Source organism: Paroedura picta, chromosome 3, assembly GCF_049243985.1.
Source record: "Paroedura picta isolate Pp20150507F chromosome 3, Ppicta_v3.0, whole genome shotgun sequence".
Classification (NCBI taxonomy): Eukaryota; Metazoa; Chordata; class Lepidosauria; order Squamata; family Gekkonidae; genus Paroedura; species Paroedura picta.
Genome location: NC_135371.1, coordinates 82,791,597 through 82,813,658, shown reverse-complemented (window position 1 = coordinate 82,813,658; position 22,062 = coordinate 82,791,597). Strand labels below are relative to the sequence as shown.

Here is a 22,062-nt window from a genome sequence, read left to right as displayed (position 1 = left end):
ATGTTGCAGGAGGATGGTGTCGGCCTTTTTTGACTTGCTCATTGACTGTTATGGGATTCTTCCCCTTTAAATATGGACCATCTGGCCAATGGCTTCTCAGAGCAATGCAAGGAGGGAGACACTCAGGTATTTCCTACATGGGGAGGTGATCGTGTGGTTAAGGTTTGCAATTTCAGAAGAGAGGAATGCTTTTATCTTCTATGTTCTCTCTCTCTCTCTCTGTGTATGTGTATAGAGGGGAATGCAACAAAACCCTCTATCCCCATCCCAAGCATCCTTTTCCTCCAGGGGAACTGACCTCTGCAGTCTGGAGAGGAGCTTTAATTCTGTGGCCCTGGAGGCTGGTGCCCCTGACCAGTGGCGGGGATGCTAGACTCCAGCTGGGACCTGGAGATCCCACTTTTGGGGTTTCTCAAAGCCTGAAGAATATTTCAGATGTTTCTCAATGGTAAAAGTTGAGAGAAGCTGACATAGACCAATTATGCATGGCAGTGGCTGTGCCGTGCTGTTGCCAGATCCTTGCAGTGAGGTGGCATGGCCCACTGCTTCCTGAGTATGCATGGGGAATGGAATACCCTGATGTATGTGGACTGCCTTGATGTAGCGCGCACATGCACAATGCTTTAGTTGGAAGAGCCCAGAGTGGCGACATTGAGGGAGAGAGCGGGGGTGGGCATGGGGCCCCCACCACAGAATGGCAGGAGATTGGCATGCTGCCCTCCCACCATTATGGGGGTGGGAGGATGCCCCGTCCAGCTTCACGGCTCCATGAAGCTGACAGGGATATTTGGTGTCCCTGTAGGGACACCATAGGTCAGGGGAGGAGCTGGGCCTAAAGGCTTGACTCTTCCATTATGCACAGGGCCAGCCCAGTAGGGCCTTAGATGGCGACCACAGCATCACAGGCAATGTGGAAATATCAACATTTGCTTACTGCAGGCCATATGAGGCGCTGAGTTGAGCCAGGACTGGGAGGCAGCCAGGATAGCGTCATTGTGGTGCACAACTGGAGATTAGTCCTGCTGCTCTGCCACCTCCAGCATGGCCTTCCTGTCCCGTGCATAATCGGTCATAGAGGCAGTAATTGAGAAACTCTCTATAAGTTCTTTGCCAACCAATGTTTTCATGTTTGATTGTAACATACAATTGTTTTTGATTTACTTTGATATTTAACTGAACTGAAGAATGTATTGACTGAAAGGTTTTCAGTTCTTTAAGCAAATTTTGCTATCAAATAAATATTTTCATTGAAGGAAGAAACTGTGTCAAGTTTATGAATTATTTGATGTTTATTTATCTTAGCAATTACTGCCACCCAGCATTTCTCTTTGTTTCCCATCTGCAGCATGGCAGCTCTGCATCTCCATGGGATCCAAAGCCAGGGCTTTTCTCCTGGAAATGACCTGCAATTCCAGCAAATCCTCAAGTCCCAATCTTTCCTATCTTGCAACCTCTCTGCCACAGAGTTTCCCCCCTCCCAAACAAGCCCTTTCATCAGGAGCCTGGAAATTAGATGTCATTGTAGAGTCCCCCCTCCCAAACAGCCATTTTTCCTGGGGAGTTGGTCTCTATAGTCCAATTCCAGGAAATTTCCAAGCCGCACCTGGTGGTTGGTGACTCCTAGGTCAGGAATGCTCCTTGAGGTTTGGAGGTCGGGCCTCAAGAGTCCAAGGGTAGGGAGGAACTTCTGCCATGTAGCCAGCCCCCAGAAAAGCCACAGTGCTGTTGTGCATCCTAGCGCCTGTTGTATTTTTGGGTACAATGGGCCTTGCTTCTAGTATGTGTATATTTTTGAACCAGTGACTATGCATTTTTGTGTAGGGTGTCATCATCCTTAACTTTGTTGGGCTGCAAAGTTATTCTGTCACCTCCAATGGGAACTACTAGCATAAGGTGACCAGATTTTAACATTGGTAAAGCGGGACATCATTGACCGGGGGTTTCTTGATTAAAAATTTGGTCTATATGGAGCAACAAAAGTTTCATAGAACACATAGAATGCAAAAATAGTATTGTAATATATATATTTTAATTTCAACATAAGTACAATTTGCCAGGTACCCCCAGATGTCCCTCCAAAAGTGGGACAATCTGGTCACCTTAGCAGCAAGCATTGCTGATATAATCAGAGATACAGCACAGAAATCCTGTATTTATCCATATCTTTAGAACCTTGATGATACTTGATGCTAACATATAAAGGCATTGTTCATTATTAATTCCATGTAAGCCTTTTCATCAGGATAAAAACATTGTACTGGGTTCTAATAGTAGGTGCTGCATAGATTTTGTTCCTGCTTTGGGATTTTGTGTGGAAAATGACATTTTTCACTACTGATGGCATTACAAGTGTTTCCTCTTCAGCATAATGGAGGCTGCGAAAAGTGCAGTGGTCAGAGTGTCAGGGTAGAGAAAGGTTCATTTAGCAATGAAACTTGTTGGATAATTCTTGGTCACATTCAGCTTGATCTTACCTCACAGGGTAGTTGTTATGATAAAATAGAGAGGGAGAGAACCATGTACCACAGAAGAAGGGTAGGAAAATGCAACTGATAATAGTAGATATACGAATATTGCATACTTACAGGGATCAGGTTGGTATCTTCCATCTACCTTCTAGCTGAATCTAATCGTAATAATGGTGATTATTTTACAACCAATTCCATTTGCTCATGCTTCACAAAATAGCTTGAATGTGTAAAATATCCTATTATGAGGTTTGATAGCCTATTACTAATCCTCTTGGCTTTCTTGTTTTATAACACTATAGTTTAACTTCCTTTTTGGAATTAAGCCCAGCACTAAAAAAGCCAATTACACAGGCTTCTTATTGCCTCTCAAGTATTTGCTAGCTGGCTGATAAGAAGAAGATTCTGCTTTGAAAAGAGGATAGTTGGAAGCAAAGCAAAATGAAGACTAACTAGAATGAAGCTGTAAAAATATTCCATTCGGTAGATTGTAATATCACAGGACACAAAAATAATAAATTGAAAAGACTGAAAGCACAAACTCATGACTTTTAATGCTGAATATTTTTTGTGCTTCATTTATTTTCTGATTTCTTAGTTGAGGCTCAAGGTGAATGATAGAATTATTAAAGCAATGTAACCCAAACCACTATAATAAATACAATAAAATAATTATTGTTATTACTGTTAATAATAATTGGTATTGATTTATTTAGAATATACTTATTACTTGCATTATCCAGTAGGAATGCCTAAATATCTTACAATAAGGACAAAAATAAAGTCTAAAAATACATTATAAAATCGCTGAAAATCATTTATATCAGAGATTAAACTTAGATTTTTAAAATATTTAAATAGTTTCTATTACATGTCTCTTTGTAAACAGCAGGTGTATGGGAGGGAACCAAAGTTGAATTGGGGCTGTATAGAGGGAGATTGCCCTTTCAGTCCATCTTGATTTTCACAGGTGAAATGGCCTTGTGGCCATTGTCCCATTGCAGTAAATATACGGGTATTTTGCCTGCCTAGAGACCCATTTCAATGAGGGGAAATGGTATGAGGGGTGAAGGGTTAACACCATTGCTCTAATTCAAATCAGGTTCTGATGGCTGATGGTAGTAATATGTCAGTTACTTCATGTGTTCTATCACACTGTAAGTGTCTCAACTCTTGTTTCAGATTCTGCTGCCTTGTTGTCCTTCATGGCTATTTTACAATGTAATCTTACAAGTCAACTGAAATCTATGGATTTAGAAGGACACAACTTTGCTTAGGATTGTACAATTAGACACTTGAGTTCTTGGATCATAGAGATCGTGATAACCTATACTAGTCTCAACAGTAGGTCGTTCATATATAGAAATCATCTGGCCCCTAATATGGAGTGCTGTCTCCATTTCTGAATACTGCTCTTTGAGAAAGAAGAGCCAAGTTTTTGTAACCTGCTTTTTACTACTAGGAGTCTCAAAGTGATTTAACAATTGCCTCCCCTTCCTCCCCCCACAACACACACTCTGTAAGGCAGGTGGGGCTGAGATATCTCTACCAGAACTGTTATGTGAGAACAGCTCACAAGAGAACTGTGACTAGCCCAGTCATCCAGTTGGCTGCATGTTGAAGAGTGGGGAGTCAAAGGCTGTTGCTCTTAACTGCAGCAAGCATGGACTGCTGGAGGTTGTATGTAGTGATATTGGAATGGGTTCAGAAAAGGACAATGAAGATGGTTGGTGTCTGAAAAGTGAGCCCCATGAGAAAGATGAAACAAGCTGGAAAATTTAACCTGGAGGAGACTGAGGGGGAAACATGACCAGATTTTTCAGGCTGGAGGCCCTAGAAGCTGTACAACCATCTGTTAAGAATGTTCTAGTGCTAGATTTCCTGCATTCTGTGCAGGAGTTAATGTGCAGGAGTTAATGTGGACTCAAAAGGCCTCTTCCAGTTCTATGATTCTATGCAGGTAATGGGTACAAACAGGGTTGGGAACCTCCATGTGGTTTCTAGAGATCCCCCATTATTACAACTAATCTCCAGAATAGAGATCACCTGGAGAAAATGGCCACTTTTGAAGGTAGATTATGTGGTGGGGTGGCCAAACTGTGGTTCTCCAGATGTCCATGGACTCCAATTCCCATGAGCTGCTGCCAGCACAGGGGCTGGCACATGCTCATGGGTATTGTAGTCCATGGACATCTGGAGAACCACAGTTTGGCCACTGTGCCATATATATGCCATTATATCCTATTGAATTCCACCCCTTCTCCAAACCCCACCCTTCTCAGTTTCCATTCCCAAAATCTTCAGGTATTTTCCACCTGGAGCTGGCATTCCTAGGCACAAACATAACAAGAAGTGCTTCTGTAGTGCATCTATAGATGTGAAATGGTCCTTTATAGATGCTCATTAATGTCATAATTGTGGACTTCCTGGAATCAAGAACATTTATATACCCACCTTTATCCCAGACAGTTGGGATTGAAGACAGGTAAAAGTTTTTAAAAACATACATGCATGTGCACACAAACATACAAACACACACAAATAAACACAAACACACAATTCTGAAAACATTAAATCAATCATAAGAAAAGAGCTTTAAAAATAAACCTCAGCAGCTCAGCAGAGATCACTATTTTTTAGGGACTAGGGTTGCTAATCTCATGATGGTGGTTAGAGATCTCCCAGAATTACCACTGGCCTTCAGGTTATAGAAATAAGTTATCCTTGGGAAAGTGGCTGCTTCAGAAGGTAGACTCCATGGTATTATACCCCACTGAAATGCCTCCCTGCCTCAAACCTTATACTTCCAGGGCTCCACCCCCCAAACCTCCAGAAATTTCCTAACCCAGACCTGACAACCTTATGAAGGACCCAAAGAGCAATTATTTTGAGAAGCCACAGGAGTTCTGTTTAAGAAGCCTTTGGAAAAGAGATGTAGATACTGGAACTTTAGATAGAACTAAATGCTTATGCCACAAGTTTGTCATAGAGCTTTAGCCCAAATACCAGAGCAATCTTGGTGATATGATGTCACTTCTGATGTGTGCCATGAAAGCCATCTTAGTGTAGTGGTTAGGAGTGTGGACTTCTAATCTGGCGAGCTGGGTTAGACTCTGCGTACCCCCACATGCAGCCAGGTGGGTGACCTTGGGCTTGCCACAGCACTGATAAAGCTGTTCTGACAGAGCAGTGATATCCAAACTCTCAGCCTCACCTACCTCACAGGGTGTCTGTTGTGGGGAGAGGAAAGGGAAGGCGACAGTAAGCCACTCTGAACCTCCTTCAGATAGAGAAGAGCGGCATACAAGAACCAGCTCTTCTTCTTCTGTTTAGCAGGCAACACTGGCCTAGGTTTCTCTTTGCTCCTGGTAAGCTCCCCACCACCCTACCCTCGCATTGGTTGCTGGGGTGGGCACCTGGCAATACTAGGGCCAAACAAGATATGACAGGATCCCAGTACTGACTGAGCTGCAGTGCTGCAGGTTGAGGCCCTTTCTCCCCCCTCCCCCCACTGTGCACGTTTCCAACTGTTGAAATGCCTCCTATGGCTGCTTTGGCACTTGAAAAGGAATGGGGTTTTTAAGTGTGCCTGGTGGAATGGGCTCCCTGAGAACATCAGGGCCCTAACAGAACTAGCACAGTTCCATGGGGCCTGTAAGATGGACCTCTTCTGCCAGGCTTATGGTTGAGGCCTGTTAGGACAATTGAGGATACCAACCCATGGCATTCCCGATGAACTCCCCCATCAGCTTTCTACTAAGAAGACCAACAACAGCGTTGTCACCAATTGTTGACTGACTGTTTAATTGTTTTAAAATGCTTTTAATGTCTTAATTATTTTAACATTGTCGTATAATTGAATGTTGGGCTACTGGATTTTTGAATGTTGTAAACTGCCCCGAGATGGCAGTTCCAAGGGCAGGTCCACCAGGTTGGGACCAGGACTGAAAAGGCCCTGGCCCAGGTTGAGGCCGGACATATGTCTCTAGGACTGGGGATCCATCTTGGAGGGGTTGAGTTTCAGGCAACTCTGCTTAACCCAGACCATCACTGCTTCCAGGCAGCTGGTGAAGGTTTCCGGGGGTGTGGGGGGGTGTTAATCTAGATGGCCATCCATCAGAACATAGACCTAGGTGTCATCAGTGTATCGAGATGACACCTGAGTCCAAATCCTCAGACCAGCTGGGCAAGAGAGTGCATAAAGATGTTAAATAAGATAGGGGACAAAACTGCACCCTGCAGAACTTCGATTGCTCTCCAGCTGCTGCTTAAAGACTGCTAGTGCGGGAGAGCTCACCACCTCATTAGGCAGCCTATTCCACTGTTGAATTACTCTGTGAAATGTTTTTCCTGATATTTAGCCAATAGAGCTGATTTTTATATCCTGCTTTTCACTACCTGAAGAAGTCCTAAAGGAGCTTACCATTCCCTTCCTTTCCCTACAACAGACACACTATGAGGTAGATGGGGCTGAGAGAGCTCTAGGAGAATTGCGCTGTGAGACCAACTCTTAGAGAACTGTGACGTCCAGCCAGCTGACTGCATGTGGAGGAGTGGGGAATAAAACCCAGTTCTCCAGATTAGCGTCCACTGCTCTTAAACACTACACCAGGCTGGAGGTGGCTTCCTTGGGTCACAGTGTGGACTGTTGTCACATCTAATCTGGCAATCAGCCTGATCCAGGAGACCCGTTTTTATCATAGATGGAATCCACACAGCACTTGCACACAATCACTGCATCTGGGGATGGTTGTAAAGGGTTGCTTCTGAGAACAAGTCCTCATGATACTAGGGGATATTGGGGAGGATTCCTGCCCGGAAAGCAGAGGGTGCCATAGTAACTGTCTCATTCTGGGAGATTCAAGTGGGTAGCCATTTTGGTCTGAAGTAGAACAACAAAATCACAGTTTAGTAGCACCTTTAAGACCAACAAAAGCTCACACCTTGAATAAATCTTTGTTGGTCTTAAAGGTGCTACTGGACTCTGATTTTGTTGCGTCTCATTCTGGGTTGCTTTTTCTCCAGACCTTTTGAGGCCCACCTGGTTAAATATAATGACCATTTCTGCACGGAGGTGCAAATCTTGCACTGCCGCCTGCTTTCAAACACACAGTTGTAAGCCATGTGTTTGCACACCTTCTCACAGGAGACCCCTCCCACATTTTTCCTCTGCCTCGTAGTGGCTTTTTGTCCTACAATGAAGCTGCAAGGGAAAACAAGCCAAACTTCTCCCCCTGCTCCTTGGCTTGTCCATCATGGCAAGCCACCAACCACAGTACAGTGATTCCCTCATGGGCTTTCCCCCACAAGCCCCCAAATTAATGTTTTTTTTCCTTTTTAAGGCACTTCTGCATTGCTATGCGTTAATGTCACAACACAGGATCATTTTTAATAAAATATTAACCCTTCCACATTGCTATGGAGAAACGGCAGAATGATACAGCACCCCCCCTCCCTTTTTGGGATCCGTGGTGTTTTAGTCTCTATTTATGTCTGGGTAGATTTGTCTGGAGATGGCAACTGAACCCTGAAGAGTGATTTTGTTTAAAAACAAAGCACACATATGCCTGGCTGATTGAGAGAGGGCTGCTTCTTCATGTGCCCTCCCTCTTTATCCTCATTTATTTCCAGCATCCAAAAAACACAAACGGGACTGTGTTTTGCCTGCCTAATCCCAGAAAGCTCGTGGACACTTCACTGAGGATTTTATTTTACCTTTGACAATGTAGCACTGTGATCCCATGGCAATGTGGACCGTGCCATTTAAAAAAAACATTCTTGATGGAGGAAATTGAGAGGGTGGGACAATGCTACAGAAACTATCATGCCTTTCCCCTCCATATGAGCTTGCCCCTGGTTGCTCATCGATGGGACATGAGATAAAGGTAAAGGTAAAGGTATCCAGCGTTTTCATGGCAGATTCAATACGGGGTGGTTTGCCAGTGCCTTCCCCAGTCATTACCGTTTACCCCCCAGGAAGCTGGGTACTCATTTTACCGACCTCGGAAGGATGGAAGGCTGAGTCAACCTTGAGCTGGCTGCTGGGATTGAACTCCCAGCCTCATGGGCAAAGCTTTCAGACGGCTGCCTTACCACTCTGCGCCACAAGAGGCTCTGTGGGACATGAGTTAAAAAGTGTCAAATCCAGTTTTGGCGATTTCCCTCATCCCAAGGCAAATCTGGCCAAAACTTGATCTAACCCCTGGACAGCAGACAACATCATGTGCAGGGGGCTCTAAAACCTGTCAGCAAATGGATGTTGTCCAAAGGCAGATTCCTCGTGCAGAAATGGTCAATGACTTACAGTGAAAGAGACTTCTTGATATATATATAAACCTTTATTGGCAATTGACAATAAGAGGCAAGTACAGCCAAGCAGGGTAAAATTATAATAGAGTAAAATAAGCTAATATTATAGACTAAAATACAGTAAAATCAACTGATTAAAACATAATTCTAGTTTGATAAACAGCCATTAGAAATTCAGCTACACGCAATGTGGTCTCTGCAGAAAGATGGTTAAGCAGAAAGTGGAGTGTAGCTTCATCCTCTGGGACAAAGTAGAGGATCCAGAAGTTTTCTGCGAAGACTCACATGAAGTTCACAATCTAAAATAATATGTGAGGTTGAATCGGGACAGTTCGCAGAACACGGACACAATCTTTCCATCCTTGGGACATGTTGGTATCTTCCTGCAAGGACGCTTGAGGGAAGACAACTCATTCTTGCCAGCATGAAAACTCTACGAAGGGCTGGACTAGTAAGATTATAAAAATAATTAACAATTTCCCCTTGATTTAATCGAATCCCCAGAGCAGCAGTAGAGCATACATAGGGTTGTGCTGGAAACATTATGGACTGTTTGGCCGACACTAATCTTTGTTTCAAAAATTTAAAAATTTCAGACTCATTAAACATAAGAAAAAAGTCTGTTGAAAATCCTAGTTCTACAATTTTAGCTTCAATACTGAGAAACCATGAGCTGCATTGTGGGTCCATCTTTAAGTAAAAGAGTAAGCTATGCGACTCCACTCTGAAATGTATTTTAAGCTAAAATTTAAAAATTATCAGCCAAGCCTTGGTTTCTAAAAAATGTTGACCAAGCTCAGCACACAGCACACTATAGGGCACACACTTGGGAGCACCAAGAATTTGGCGAAAGAAGGTTCCCTGAATCCCTTCTATCTTCCTATTGAAAGCCTTTGCCCAAATTGGAATACCATAAAACAACTGGGATAAAGTTTTAGCATTAAAGATTCTTATGGCTGCTGGCACAAATTGGTTGCCTTCCAAAAAATAAAAACGTTTAATTTGAGCTGAGGAACACTTAGCTAAATTCAAAGACCGGTCCCGGTGGATAGACCATTTAAGGTTATAATTGAATGTAATGCCTAAGTAACTAAAATTTTTTACTTGGTCAATTGTCTTGCTACCCAACATCCATTTCCTTGGAGTCCAACTCTTAGAAAAAACTAGAATTTCAGATTTTGAGAAATTGATCAGTAAAGAGTTGCGCTGACAATATAAGTAAAAACACTTAAGAAATCTTATAAGACCAACTCTTGAGTATGAGAGGATGGCTGTGTCATCTGCATATAATAACAGGGGTATTGCACGGGAGCCAGCCTTTGGAGGGTGCCCATTGATCTGATCAAAATTCTGGACCAAGTCAGACAAATACAAATTAAAAAGATGTGGGGCAAGAACACAACCTTGTTTCACTCCTTTCATAACAGGCACTTTGGCAGTTAAATGGCCCTGAGCAGAATATTTAACTTGACATGCAGTGCCAGTATGGAGTTTCCTGAGTAGAAACAGTAAGCATGGGTCAATATTAAGATGCTTCAGTTTTTCCCAAAGGGCCTCCCTTGGGACTGAGTCAAAGGCATTTTTCAGATCCATGAATGCAACTAATAGTTTTTTTGTTCCGAGACTCACATATTTTGTGGCTAAAGAAGCTAAAAGCAAACAATGATCTAAAGTGGATTTTCCCTTGGAAAAACCAATTTGTTCTGGGCCAATAATTCCCGAAGAATGCATCCATGTACTAAGCTGCCGTTCTAGGTGTTTTGCATAAAGTTTGCCCACTATAGAAAGTAGACTAATTGGGCGAAAATTTTCAGGAAGGCTTGGATTACCTTTTTTAAAAATTGGGATGATGATTGAATTGAGCCATGAATCTGGAATTATTCCAAAGTGATCTATAAGAGTAAACAGATTGGCAAGGGGGAGGGACCACCAGGAAGAGAAATTTTTCAGGATCTCGGCAGGAAGGCCATCTGGTCCAGGGGATTTACGTACTTTTAATTCATCAATTAACTCCAAGATTTCATTGGAACTCACCGGAGGCCAGTTGGGGATACTAGATCTGAGTTCTTAGTTAGGGCTGTGGATGGAACATTAAAGATAGCACAATAATGGTCAGTCCAGATTTGGGGTGAGATATTAGAAGAAGGGCAATCAGACTTAGAGCCAAACCGACCAGCAATTGAATTCCAAAAAGTTTTGGAGTTGTTAGATTTTAGGGCTAAAAACAGGTGTTCCCATTTATTTTCAAAAAATGCCTTTTTTTTGGTCTCAGTAATAACTTGAAAATCCTTTTTCTGTGCAAAATAATTTTTCAACAGGTCTGGGTCATTAGAGATGCGGACTTCTTGATATATTTTTCCCACATATAGCTTCCCCTTCTTAAAGAGTGCCTCTGATGTGTTTGCCAGGCTGACTTCCATGCTGGAAGATCAGGCACCAAACCAACTTCCACCACACTCTGGGATTCTTTCTCCTGAAGAAGAATATAGTATCTTTTTTAGTATTTTTAATACAAAAGTAATATTCATGTTACAATATTCTTGCTATAATACAATTATTGAGACTTGGTTACCTATTCTCTTTGAAGCTGCTTCCTATTTATGTTAAGGGCAGAATTTATTTTACTTCCATTTTCTGTCCTTTGGCATCATAGAACCATCATGTCCATTATTTATCACTGCCTTGACATCTGGTGAACAGCTAGAGACCAGCAATTTACATCACTAACCCAATTCTTACTGACCACTGTTACCAGAAACACACTTACACAATGTGTCCTGTGACATGTGTATATTCAGCAGTGGGGAATAAGTTTAATGAGAGGTTGGTAATATAGCGAAAATGGGTAGTTTTGCCAATGTTTTATGAGGTAATTGTACCCTTAAGAGCTCCAGGCAGACAATAGGTATATAGTAAAATAATAACAATCTTTATTTGAAGGAAAATAATAAAATATATGTAGCACACTAGCATTCAAGCAGATAGGGAAAATAGAGTGGGGAAAAAAGGGTTCAGTATAATTACCGTTCCTATTGAGTATAGAGTCAGAGATCAGTGACATGAGCCAGTGTGAAAGGAGGTTCCAATGATCCAGAGTTGGCAGTCAGGGTAGCTGTGTACAGCCACTGTTTATATAGATACATAAGCTTTTTTTTGGGGGGGGGCATTATTCACTGTTTCTATTTGTTTGGGGGGAGGGGGCTACATCAGGTGGCCCAGGTAATCACATGATGGAATTTTCCATAGAGCAGGATGTTGGGCAATGCCCTGGCCAGGTCCAGAGATGGCTGTTGATGAGCTCATACAAAGGTCTTAATGGGTCAAAGAAAAGGGAGCCATCATGTCTCAATAGGTCTAGCTACTGAATTTGTGGAAGAGATTTCCCCTGGCAGAGGGGCCAAGCATGAGTCATCTGAAATAAAAAGAGGTTTGCCTAGGAACCCCTAGGCAGACAGGTTTGAGCTGAGCCACTGGATCAGCAATACAATGGGGTGGGGAGTGGGGGTTAGGAGGAGAGCAATATTTGAGTCAGGCGATACCTGTGTCAAGCAGAGGCTGCCATTCTGAACTTGTGGCTGACAGCAAGCTCTTTAAGATGGAGTCTGACTTGACTTTTACAGTGTCTTGGCTTTGGCTCAAGCCTAGACAATTGAGGAGTACCACTGGTTGTAGAACACAGTTTGCCAGTCTGTAAGGCAAGGGTCTTGCCATACATAACACAAGTGATGTTGCTCCAGGGCATTAAAATGAATGAGTAAATGCAATGGGTTTTTCGCGCATTGGATTCCTGTTTCAGTTCCAAACTCATTGGCAATAGTGAAGGAAAAGACAGTTCTGGGACAGCTACACTCTTGTAGATTTTGCTGGAAAACAAATGGACTCACTATACTATCTCTCATGGCCACTTTACCTGCATTTTGGGGGGGGAAATAATTACAGATTACATTCAGACACTCATATGGTATTCATTAGGGATGGGCACAAACCAGACTTTGCCCTGTTCATAGTTTGCAAACTGAAGTTTGTGATGGGTCTACCAGCACAAACCTCCATGAACTTTTCAGGCCATTCATGAGGTTCACATGAGTTCATGGCCAGAGCAGAAAGCAACCAAAACAACTGAGTGGCTGGGAATGCTCCCCGCTCTTCAGCTATTTTGACATTTCTTACCCAAGAAACCAGAAAAAAGGAAACAGCCTGTCTAGGGTTGGGGCTGGATACTGCTTCAACAGGAGAAGCCACCATTCATTCCCCCCCCCCAGCAATCCAGGAGAACCCAGGCACTTACCTACCACCTCCCCATCATCTGAGGATGCCCCCAACACTTGGACTTCCTAGCAGGAAGCTGGTGGAGAACAGGCCAGAGGAGAAGGAGAGGCCAACAGCAGTAAAGGGGCTGCCAGCTGAGGCAGTCAGCTGCAAGGCAGAGTTGCTGTGGTGGGTTGTGCAGTGGTAGAAGGGCCACTACCTGGCCCACCCCAGGAGGCAAGGGAGAGGGTGGAGAAGGTAGCAAGGAAAGAGACTGAGGAACCAAATGAGCTGGTTGTCACTCATCACTGGCCCACTTCCTGATGGGCCTGGCTTTGCCACCACTAGAGGACAACCAATCCATATGGTCTCCCAGGATGCAGCAGCCTCCTTCCGTGCCAGCACCACCTTCTTTACCCCCCATCCTGGGCTCCTGGGTGAGCCCAGCTACTACACTTTTGCTGTGGCTTGTGGCCACAGCCCTGCTGCCAAATGTCTTCCAATTTATCACTGACTGCCTCAGCTAGCCACCCCTTTGCTGCTGTTGGCCTCTCATCCTCCACCAATCTCTTTCAGTGGTCTCTTGGGTAAGTTCCCACTGGGAGTTCTGGGTATCGGGGTCATCCTCAGGCAATTGGGGGAGGGGAGGGAATTGCCTGTGCTCTCCTGGATCACCAGGCAACACATGGGAACTATTGAAGTAGTGTTTAGTCCTGACCCCAGACAGGCTGCTCCCCAGTTTACCACCTTTCTTGTGCAGTCCCTTTAAACCGCACAAGAGAGACCAAAACAGCTGTTTTCATGGCTTTCAGAAAACTTCATTTAAAGGGACTATGGTTCAGAGAGTGAACTGATTCAGTTTGTGGTTCGGCCAAAAAATGTGAACTGAACCACATTTGTGTGGTTCATGCCTATCCATAGTGTTCACCACTGGGTCATGATAACCCTTACAAATCCCTGAGAGTCTCTTGGGGAGGGGGATTCAACCATAATAATGAAGAAATGTAAGAATTTAAGTGCAAGGTCTGCTGCAGGATATATTGATGGTCTCATTTTTCTTTTTGTCCCCTGCTGTGCTGCACACAAAAGCCCCATCATGCCTGACTCATAACTAGCATGCAGGAACCCCAGCAGGATAGATAATGTGAATGCCAGGTTGCACACAAAATATTTCAGCTCCTTTGGGGAGTACTGAAAATGAATTGGACTTAAATGCTAATCAATCCGAAAGTGTGCTTGTGGGCTTCTGCAGTGGTTAATAGGGATGTGCACTTCATACTGCTTTGTACTGCTTTGAAGTAACCCTGCTTCAGAGACAAATCGACCGAATACAGTCCAGAGCCTGGAGCGACTTTTTTCTCGTGAGGCATGCCCTGAAGGGAGGAGAGTGAGAGCGAGAGCCCCAACCTGGCCTGCTCCCCAGGGCTGCCACCACCACTCACCTCCTCACTCACCTGTGGCTGGTCCCCTGACCCCCATCCGCAGGAAAGTGCTCCCGGGTCTCTGCCCACCCGCTGGAGGCGTGATGCGAGCCACAGCCTCCATGGCTGCCACCTCCTCTGAGCACTGCAGAATAAGTGCACCATGGAGGAGAGCATCCTGCTGTCCTGCCGGACATTGAGTTGCATCACCCTGCTGCCCGGGCAAGGCTGAGCTGGGGTAGGGGCTGCACCAGCCCGGGAAGGCAGCTGTGCCCGCTTGCTTGCCCTGGAGCTGGAGAGGGTGGGTTTCGAGGAGGGGGAGGCGGGCACTTACTTTTCCTATGCCCCTCCCCCAAGCTCCACGCCCGCCATGTCAGCACAGCTTCAGCCTGCCCAGCAGAGCAAGAAGGAGCAAGAGACTTTAATGGGCAAAGTGCTTCAGAGACATCTGAAGCTCTCTGGCCGAAGTTTCGGCCAAAGCAGCTTATACCAGTCCAAGGCGAGTTCTTCCAAAACCAAAGCAGTCTGGATTTTCCTGTTAGTGCACATCCCTAATTGAAACCACTTCCTAAGTTTGTCATTCAGTGCCTGTTACTCATGGGTGCTTCCAAACGACAACCAAAAAGGGTCTTCCTCTTGCTTAGTTAATAGTACACAAATGCTCCTCTGATCAAGACCTATTATTACAATACATGCTGCTACTGTTCCCGGGGGAAAGAAAGTCACTGTCCCCTCCATTTGAGTTTTCACCAGCCAGCCACTGCTCCTGGAACATCCTCACCAGTGCATTCCTTTTCCTGGAAGCTCTCTTTCATTCCTTTTGTGGCAGCTTGGCAAGAAAAGGCAAAATGAGCAGGAATTGACCAGGGTCTATGTCAACTCTGCATTTATTTATTTATTTATTTATTTGTTTGTTTGTTTGTTTATAATTCGATTTATATCACCAAAAGGTCTCGTGGCGATTCACAATAAAATATAAAATCACAGTAAAATCACATAAAACCCCATAAATAACCATTATTACAATAAAAAGATGGCATTCTATTCAATAACTCTCCCCGCTTTCCCCGCTTGTTCAGAGAGAGGTCGGACGTTAATTCTGTAAGAGAGAGAGAAGAAAAACTGGCAGATAGATTAGGGATCTTGGATGGAACCCGGGCTCTGCCCTGGCCTTAACCATATGCCTGGCGGAAGAGCTCCATCTTACAGGCCATGCGGAAAGACGGTAGTTACAACAGTGCCCTTAGCTCTTCCGGGAGCTCATTCCACCAGGGTGGGGCCAGGATCAAAAAGGCCCTTTCCCTAGTCGAGGCCAGGCGAACGTCCCGGGGGCCCGGGACAGTCAGTAGATTCATACTTGCAGAGCGGAGAGTAAGTAGGACCCAAGCCACGTATGGCCTTAAAGGTTAATAAAAAGGTAAAGGTATCCCCTGTGCAAGCACCAAGTCATGTCTGACCCTTGGGGTGACACCGTCTAGCGTTTTCATGGCAGACTCAATACGGGGTGGTTTGCCAGTGCCTTCCCCAGTCATTACCGTTTACCCCCCCCCCAGCAAGCTGGGTACTCATTTTACCAAGCTCGGAAGGATGGAAGGCTGAGTCAATCCTGAACCGGCTGCTGGGATCGAACTTCCAGCCTCATGGGCAAAGCTTTCAGACTGCATGACTGCTGCCATACCACTCTGCGCCACAAAAGTCTCTTTAAAGGGTAATACCAACACCTTAAACTTGACCCGGAAACAGACTGGTAACCAATGGAGATGATGGAGTACCGGCTGAATATGGGCCCTCCAAGGTGTCCTAGTGAGGACCCTAGCTGCTGCATCTTGTACCAGCTGTAACTTCCAGATCAGAGTAAGGGTAGGCCTGCATAGAGTGAGTTACAGTAGTCTAGTCTGGAAGTGACTGTTGCATGGATGACAATGGCTAGGTGTTCCGAGGACAGGTAGGGCGCTAGTAGCTGGGCCTGGCAAAGATGAAAAAAAGCCCTCTGGGCTACTTTCATGACCTGAACCTCCATAGACAGGGAGGCATCAAAAGTCACTCCCAAATTCCTGACCACTGGTGTAGATGTTAATTGTACACCCTTCAGGCATGGGAGATGCACTTCCTGATCCTGTCCCCTTCTTCCAAGCCACAAGAACTCCGTCTTGGAGGGGCTGAGTTTCAGGCCACTCTGCCTGTGCCATCCAGCCACTGCTTCCAAACAACTGGCGAATGTATCTGGGGGGGGGGGAGTCTGGCCGTCCGTCCATTACGAGATAGAGCTGGGTGTCATCCGCATATAACCCATAACCCCGAACCAGCTGGGCCAGAGGGCGCATGTAGATGTTGAACAACAAGGGGGAGAGTACCTCCCCCTGCAGAACCCCACAAGGGAGCTCGCAGGGATCCGATAGTTCATCCCCACTGCCACCCTCTGTGTCCGGTTCCAGAGGAAGGAGACCAGCCGTTGCAGCACAGTCCCCCTAATTCCAGTCCCGGCGAGGCCGTGAACCAATAGCTCGTGGTCAACCACATCAAATGTGGCCAACAAATCTAATAACATGAGAATGGCGGACCCGCCTCGATCCAGCTGGCGTCAGATATCATCCATCAGGGTGACCAGCTCGGTCTCCACCCCATGGCCAGGATGGAAACCAGCCTGGCATGGGTTGAGGGCTGAAGTTTCCTCCAAGGAAACTAGGAGCTGGTCTTCTGCGGCCCGCTCAACTACCTTCCCTAGAAACGCAAGATGAGAGACAGGGCGGTAGCTGGTGGGGTCCCGCCCATCCAGTGATGTTTTTTTTCAGCAGAGGACAAACCACGTCTTCGTTAAGCCCTTTGGGGAACTCTCCAGATGTCAAAAAGAGGTTGATAATCTCCCTCAGGGGGCCTCCTATTCGTTGGTCGCCCTGTTTAAGCTACCAGGACGAACAGGGATCCAAGAGGCACGTGGTAGCCCTCACTGATCCTAGTAACTTGTCCACTTTGGTTAAAGAGAGCCACCTAAAGCCATCAGACACTAACCCCTCAGTGCTCCACACAATCAAGGATTTAGCATAGTCAATGAAGCAGAAATAGATGTTTTTCTGGAACTCTCTAGCTTTCTCCATGATCCAGCGTATGTTGGCAATTTGATCTCTAGTTCCTCTGCCTCTTTGAAATCCTGCCTGTACTTCTGGAAGTTCTCGGTACACATATTGCTGGAGCTTAGCTTGTAGGATTTTGAGCATAACTTTGCTAGCATGAGAAATGAGTGCAATGGTGTGATAGTATGAACATTCTTTGGCATTGCCCTTCTTTGGGATTGGAATATAAACTGACCTTTTCCTATCCTGTGGCCATTGTTGAGTTTTCCAAATTTGCTGGCATATTGAGTGTAGCACTTTTACTGCATCATCTTTTAAGATTTTGAATAGTTCAATTGGAATGCTGTCACCTCCACTAGCTTTATTGTTGCTCAGACTTCCTAAGGCCCATTTGACTTCACATTCCGGGATGTCTGGCTCCAGGTTAGTGACTACCCCCTTGTGGTTATCAGGAATGTTAAGCTCACTCTTGTATAGTTCTTCTGTATAATTTCACCACCTTTTTAAAAATCTCTTCTGCTTCTGTGAGGTCCCTACAATTTTGGTCCTTTATCATACCCATCTTTACATGAAATGTTATCTTCATATCTCCTTGAAGAGATCTCTGGTCCTCTCTGTTCTATTGTTTTCTTCTATTTGTTTTCACTGTTCATTTAAGAAAGCATTCTTATCTCTTCTAGCTATTCTCTGGAATTCACCATTCAGTTGGGTGTATCTTTCTCTTTCTTCATTGCCTTTCACTTCCCCTCTCCTCAGCTATTTGTAAAGCTTCCTCAGACAGCCATTTTGATTTCTTGCATTTCTTTTTCTTTGGGATGGTTTTAGTAGCTACCTCTTGTACAATGTTGCGAACCTCTGTCCATAGTTCTTCAGGCACTCTGTCTATCAGATCTAATTCCTTAAATCTATTTGTCACCTCTACTGTATATTCAGTCAGGGATATGATTTAGTTCATACCTGATTGGCCTAGTGCTTTTCCCTACGTTCTTCAATTTGAGCCTAAATTTTGCAACAAGAAGCTGACGATCTGAACCACAATCAGCTCCTGGTCTTGTTTTTACTGAAAATGTCTCCATCTTTGGCTGCAGAGCACATAATCGATCTGATTTCTGTGTTGACCGTCTAGTGTTGTCCATGTGTAGAGTCGTCTCTTGGGTTGTTGGAAAAGAGTGTTTGCTATGACCATTGTATTATGACCAGGGATACCCAAGTTCAAAACTTTGTTTGCCATGATGCTTCCTGTGTAATCTTGGTCCAGTCATTCTCTCTTAGCTTACTTAACTTGCAGGGTTGTAAGGGCAGAAGGAAGAATATTTGTGAATCTGACCTCCCTGGAGGAAGAGTGGGATAAAAATGAACAATATGTCCTGGAAAAGTAGGATGTAATTTGGTGTCTGTGTAATCTGTATGAGGCACATATTGGTGACAAATTAGATTCCAAATTAGATCATGGTTGCTATGTTGCATATACTATCATTTCTGTTAAATAATGAAGGTTAAGTAGATAGCCTGATGAATAATTGAACGGAGAGGGAATCACACTGAGATTTTGTTTTCTTCCATTTCCTAATATTCACAGTTTTCATGTGGAGAGGATACTTAAAAGGCCAGGAGGTAGTGGGCTGTATCTAGCAGTAACCGGAGAGGGCAATTTTCATCCTTTGGTGAACCCACCAGTTGGCTCCCTGTGCTTGTTCCTTTGTGTCCCCTGTCTCCCAGAAGCAGCATCTCAGGCTGTGGCAGGATGAAGGATATAGAAATACCTCTTAGAAGTCCTTCTGTCAGCAGAAATTTCTGCTGGACCCAACTCAGTGCCTTTTTCAAAGATCAGTGCAATTATCCCCCCCCCCAAAGGAAAGGATCCGTGTGCCACTTCAGTTTCTTCCTACCCTCAACCCTGACATGCATGTGCCTGTTGCACTAGAAGAACTTTCAAGCATGTGCCACAAAAGGATAATACAAGTTAAATAAAACATACCAAGTAATCAAGTGTATCTTGGGCTGGTCTTGAATCCGGTCATTTAGAGCCTAAGGGCTCAGGCCAAGAGCTTTTTAGTCTCACCCTTTGGTTATGACTCTGCCCAGAGGGCTTAAAGTGCAGCAGGGGGAAAGCACAGCTTAAATGTTGCAGCTGGCAGCAGTGATTGGGACCTAATATACTAAAAAAAAAGAAAAAAAAAAGAGCCTCTTGTGGTGCAGATTGGTAAGGCAGCAGTCGTGCAGTCTGAAAGCTCTGCCCATGAGGCTGGGAGTTTGATCCCAGCAGCTGGTTCAGGGTTAACTCAGCCTTCCATCCTTCTGAGGTCGGTAAAATGAGTACCCAGCTTGCTGGGGGGTAAACGGTAATGACTGGGGAAGGCACTGGCAAACCACCCCGTATTGAGTCTGCCATGAAAATGCTGGAGGGCATCACCCCAAGGGTCAGACATGACTCGGTGCTTGCACAGCGGATACCTTTACCTTATACTAAAAAAAAGGACCATGAAGGTATTTTACAACTTCAGACTCTTGCTAGGGAACAGATTCTTGCTCCCACAATGTGCAAATGTCTGGTAGCTCAAAACTTGTCTGGTAGGGCAAAGCGTTGTACTGTAAAACTGAACATGGCTGTGGAAACTTCCAGTGAGAAATGGAGAGGTACAAGGGACCATGCAAGCTATTTTTAGATTAATCAGCAGTAAAACAGGGTGTGTCAAAGGGGCTGCTCTAGTTGCTGTAAAACTGGAAATCTAACAAGAATTAAACTATGGGATAATGAAAAGTGGCAAGTGGCATTTAGAGAAAAGAGCGGCATAGAAAAGAAAGAATGAAGGTGATATATTCCTGGACAAAGCAAAAGTGAACTAATCTTCCTTTACTTTCAAATTTCTTAATACCTAGGAGATCAAAAACAGATCAAGACGTGTGAATACGCACTGAGAGAAATGTGATCTCTCCCTGAATCTGTCCTCCTTCCTTTCTGTTTTCTCCTGGTTCTTGCCTATCTTTGCTATCAGTCCTCCCCTTATTTTTGTGGGTGATATATTGTCCCACCTGTAGTAGGCATTTCACACTCATATTGCTAGCTAATTCAATGATTTTATTGTATTTATTTTCTTTTTATTAGGCAAGACCAGAACAAAGGACAAGTACCGCGTTGTGTATACAGACCATCAGCGCTTGGAACTGGAAAAGGAGTTCCACTACAGCCGCTATATCACGATCCGGCGGAAAGCAGAGCTGGCAGCAACACTTGGACTCACTGAACGGCAGGTTGGTGCAGACATGTGAAGCTGCCTTCATAATCCGCATAGATTACAGTGGGGTTTACTTCTGAGTACTTGTGTGTAGGGTCAGACTTCTGATCTACTTCAAGGCTGCTTAGTTTTCTCCCTATAAGATAGCCAATTAAACGGAGCCAGGAGCTATAGTAATTGGAGTATCAAACTTGGAATACAAATTCCGTCTTGAACATGAAGACCACTAGGTTTCCTTGGGAAAGTCACTCTCTCTCAGCCTAACAGATCTAATAGTTGTTGTCATGCAGATAAAGTGGAGATGGGAAGAAGTATGTATGCTGCCCCAAAGACATGAAAAAATAGGATAAATCACTGCTAATTTTGTGTCAACGAATTAAACAATTAAATTTTGAAGTCTGAATTACAGAAAGACCTGGCTATTTTTTTATTAGGTCAGAGTAACAAACTCTCCTCCTGTGGCTTTAAATGGGAAACTGATACGGGAAACAGGAATTGTAATAACTGTGACTTCCATAGGCCTCACATATACTCAGACATCATGTTTCCCATAATGCCCATTTTCCTTTACTTGATCTGAATGCACTTGAATTACTGACTAAGAAACAAGATTATTTTGAGTTTATGTGCCATTTTTCAATCTGATCCAGAGTCAGAACATGCTTAGTACTAACCAGATTGCAAAGACATCATGGTCAGAGGCTAGGCATGCATCCTTTAAAGATTCTCTGAGGCCAATCCCACACCAGTGGCGCCACTTCAGGCCACCACCAGTGCTTAACTATGCAATCCCACCTTCCTAAAAAGAAAGAAAGAAAGAAAGAAAGAAAGAAAGAAAGAAAGAAAGAAAGAAAGAAAGAAAGAAAGAAAGAAAGAAAGAAAGAAAGAAAGAAAGACCCATTTGGCCCTGCAGCACCACAAAGCTTTGTGCAAGAGTGGCAGCCTCTAATCTGGAGAATCAGGTTTGATTTCCCACTCCTCCATATACAACCAGCTGGGTGACCTTGAGCCAGTCAGTTTTCTCAGAGCTCTCTTAGCTCCACCTATCTCCCAGGGTGTCTGTTGTGGGGAGAGGAAAGCAAAATGACTGTAAGCCACTTTGAGACTCCTTGGGGTAGTCAAAGGTAGGGTACAAAAACCCAGCTCTCCTTCTCTTCAACCATGCCTCTGTAGACACACTGTAGGACTATACATCAAAAAATAAACTTCTGATTTGTTAAGACCTTGAATATCGCTGAAATGCCATTCAAACTGGTTTGTTGCTGAAAGAGATTACAAGTTGCTTCACTACACTGGCTAAGGGACCAAG

At 44.4% G+C, this 22,062-nt stretch overlaps 1 protein-coding gene across 1 annotated transcript in view; it reads left to right on the top strand.

Moving 5' to 3' along the window:
* Positions 1–22,062, top strand: part of CDX1 (caudal type homeobox 1) — a 65,630-nt gene that overhangs the window by 35,043 nt on the left and 8,525 nt on the right. Inside the window, exon 2 of the mRNA XM_077326588.1 lies at positions 20,624–20,769. Within this exon, the coding sequence (XP_077182703.1) occupies positions 20,624–20,769 (146 nt within the window). The remainder of the gene's footprint in view (positions 1–20,623; positions 20,770–22,062) is intronic.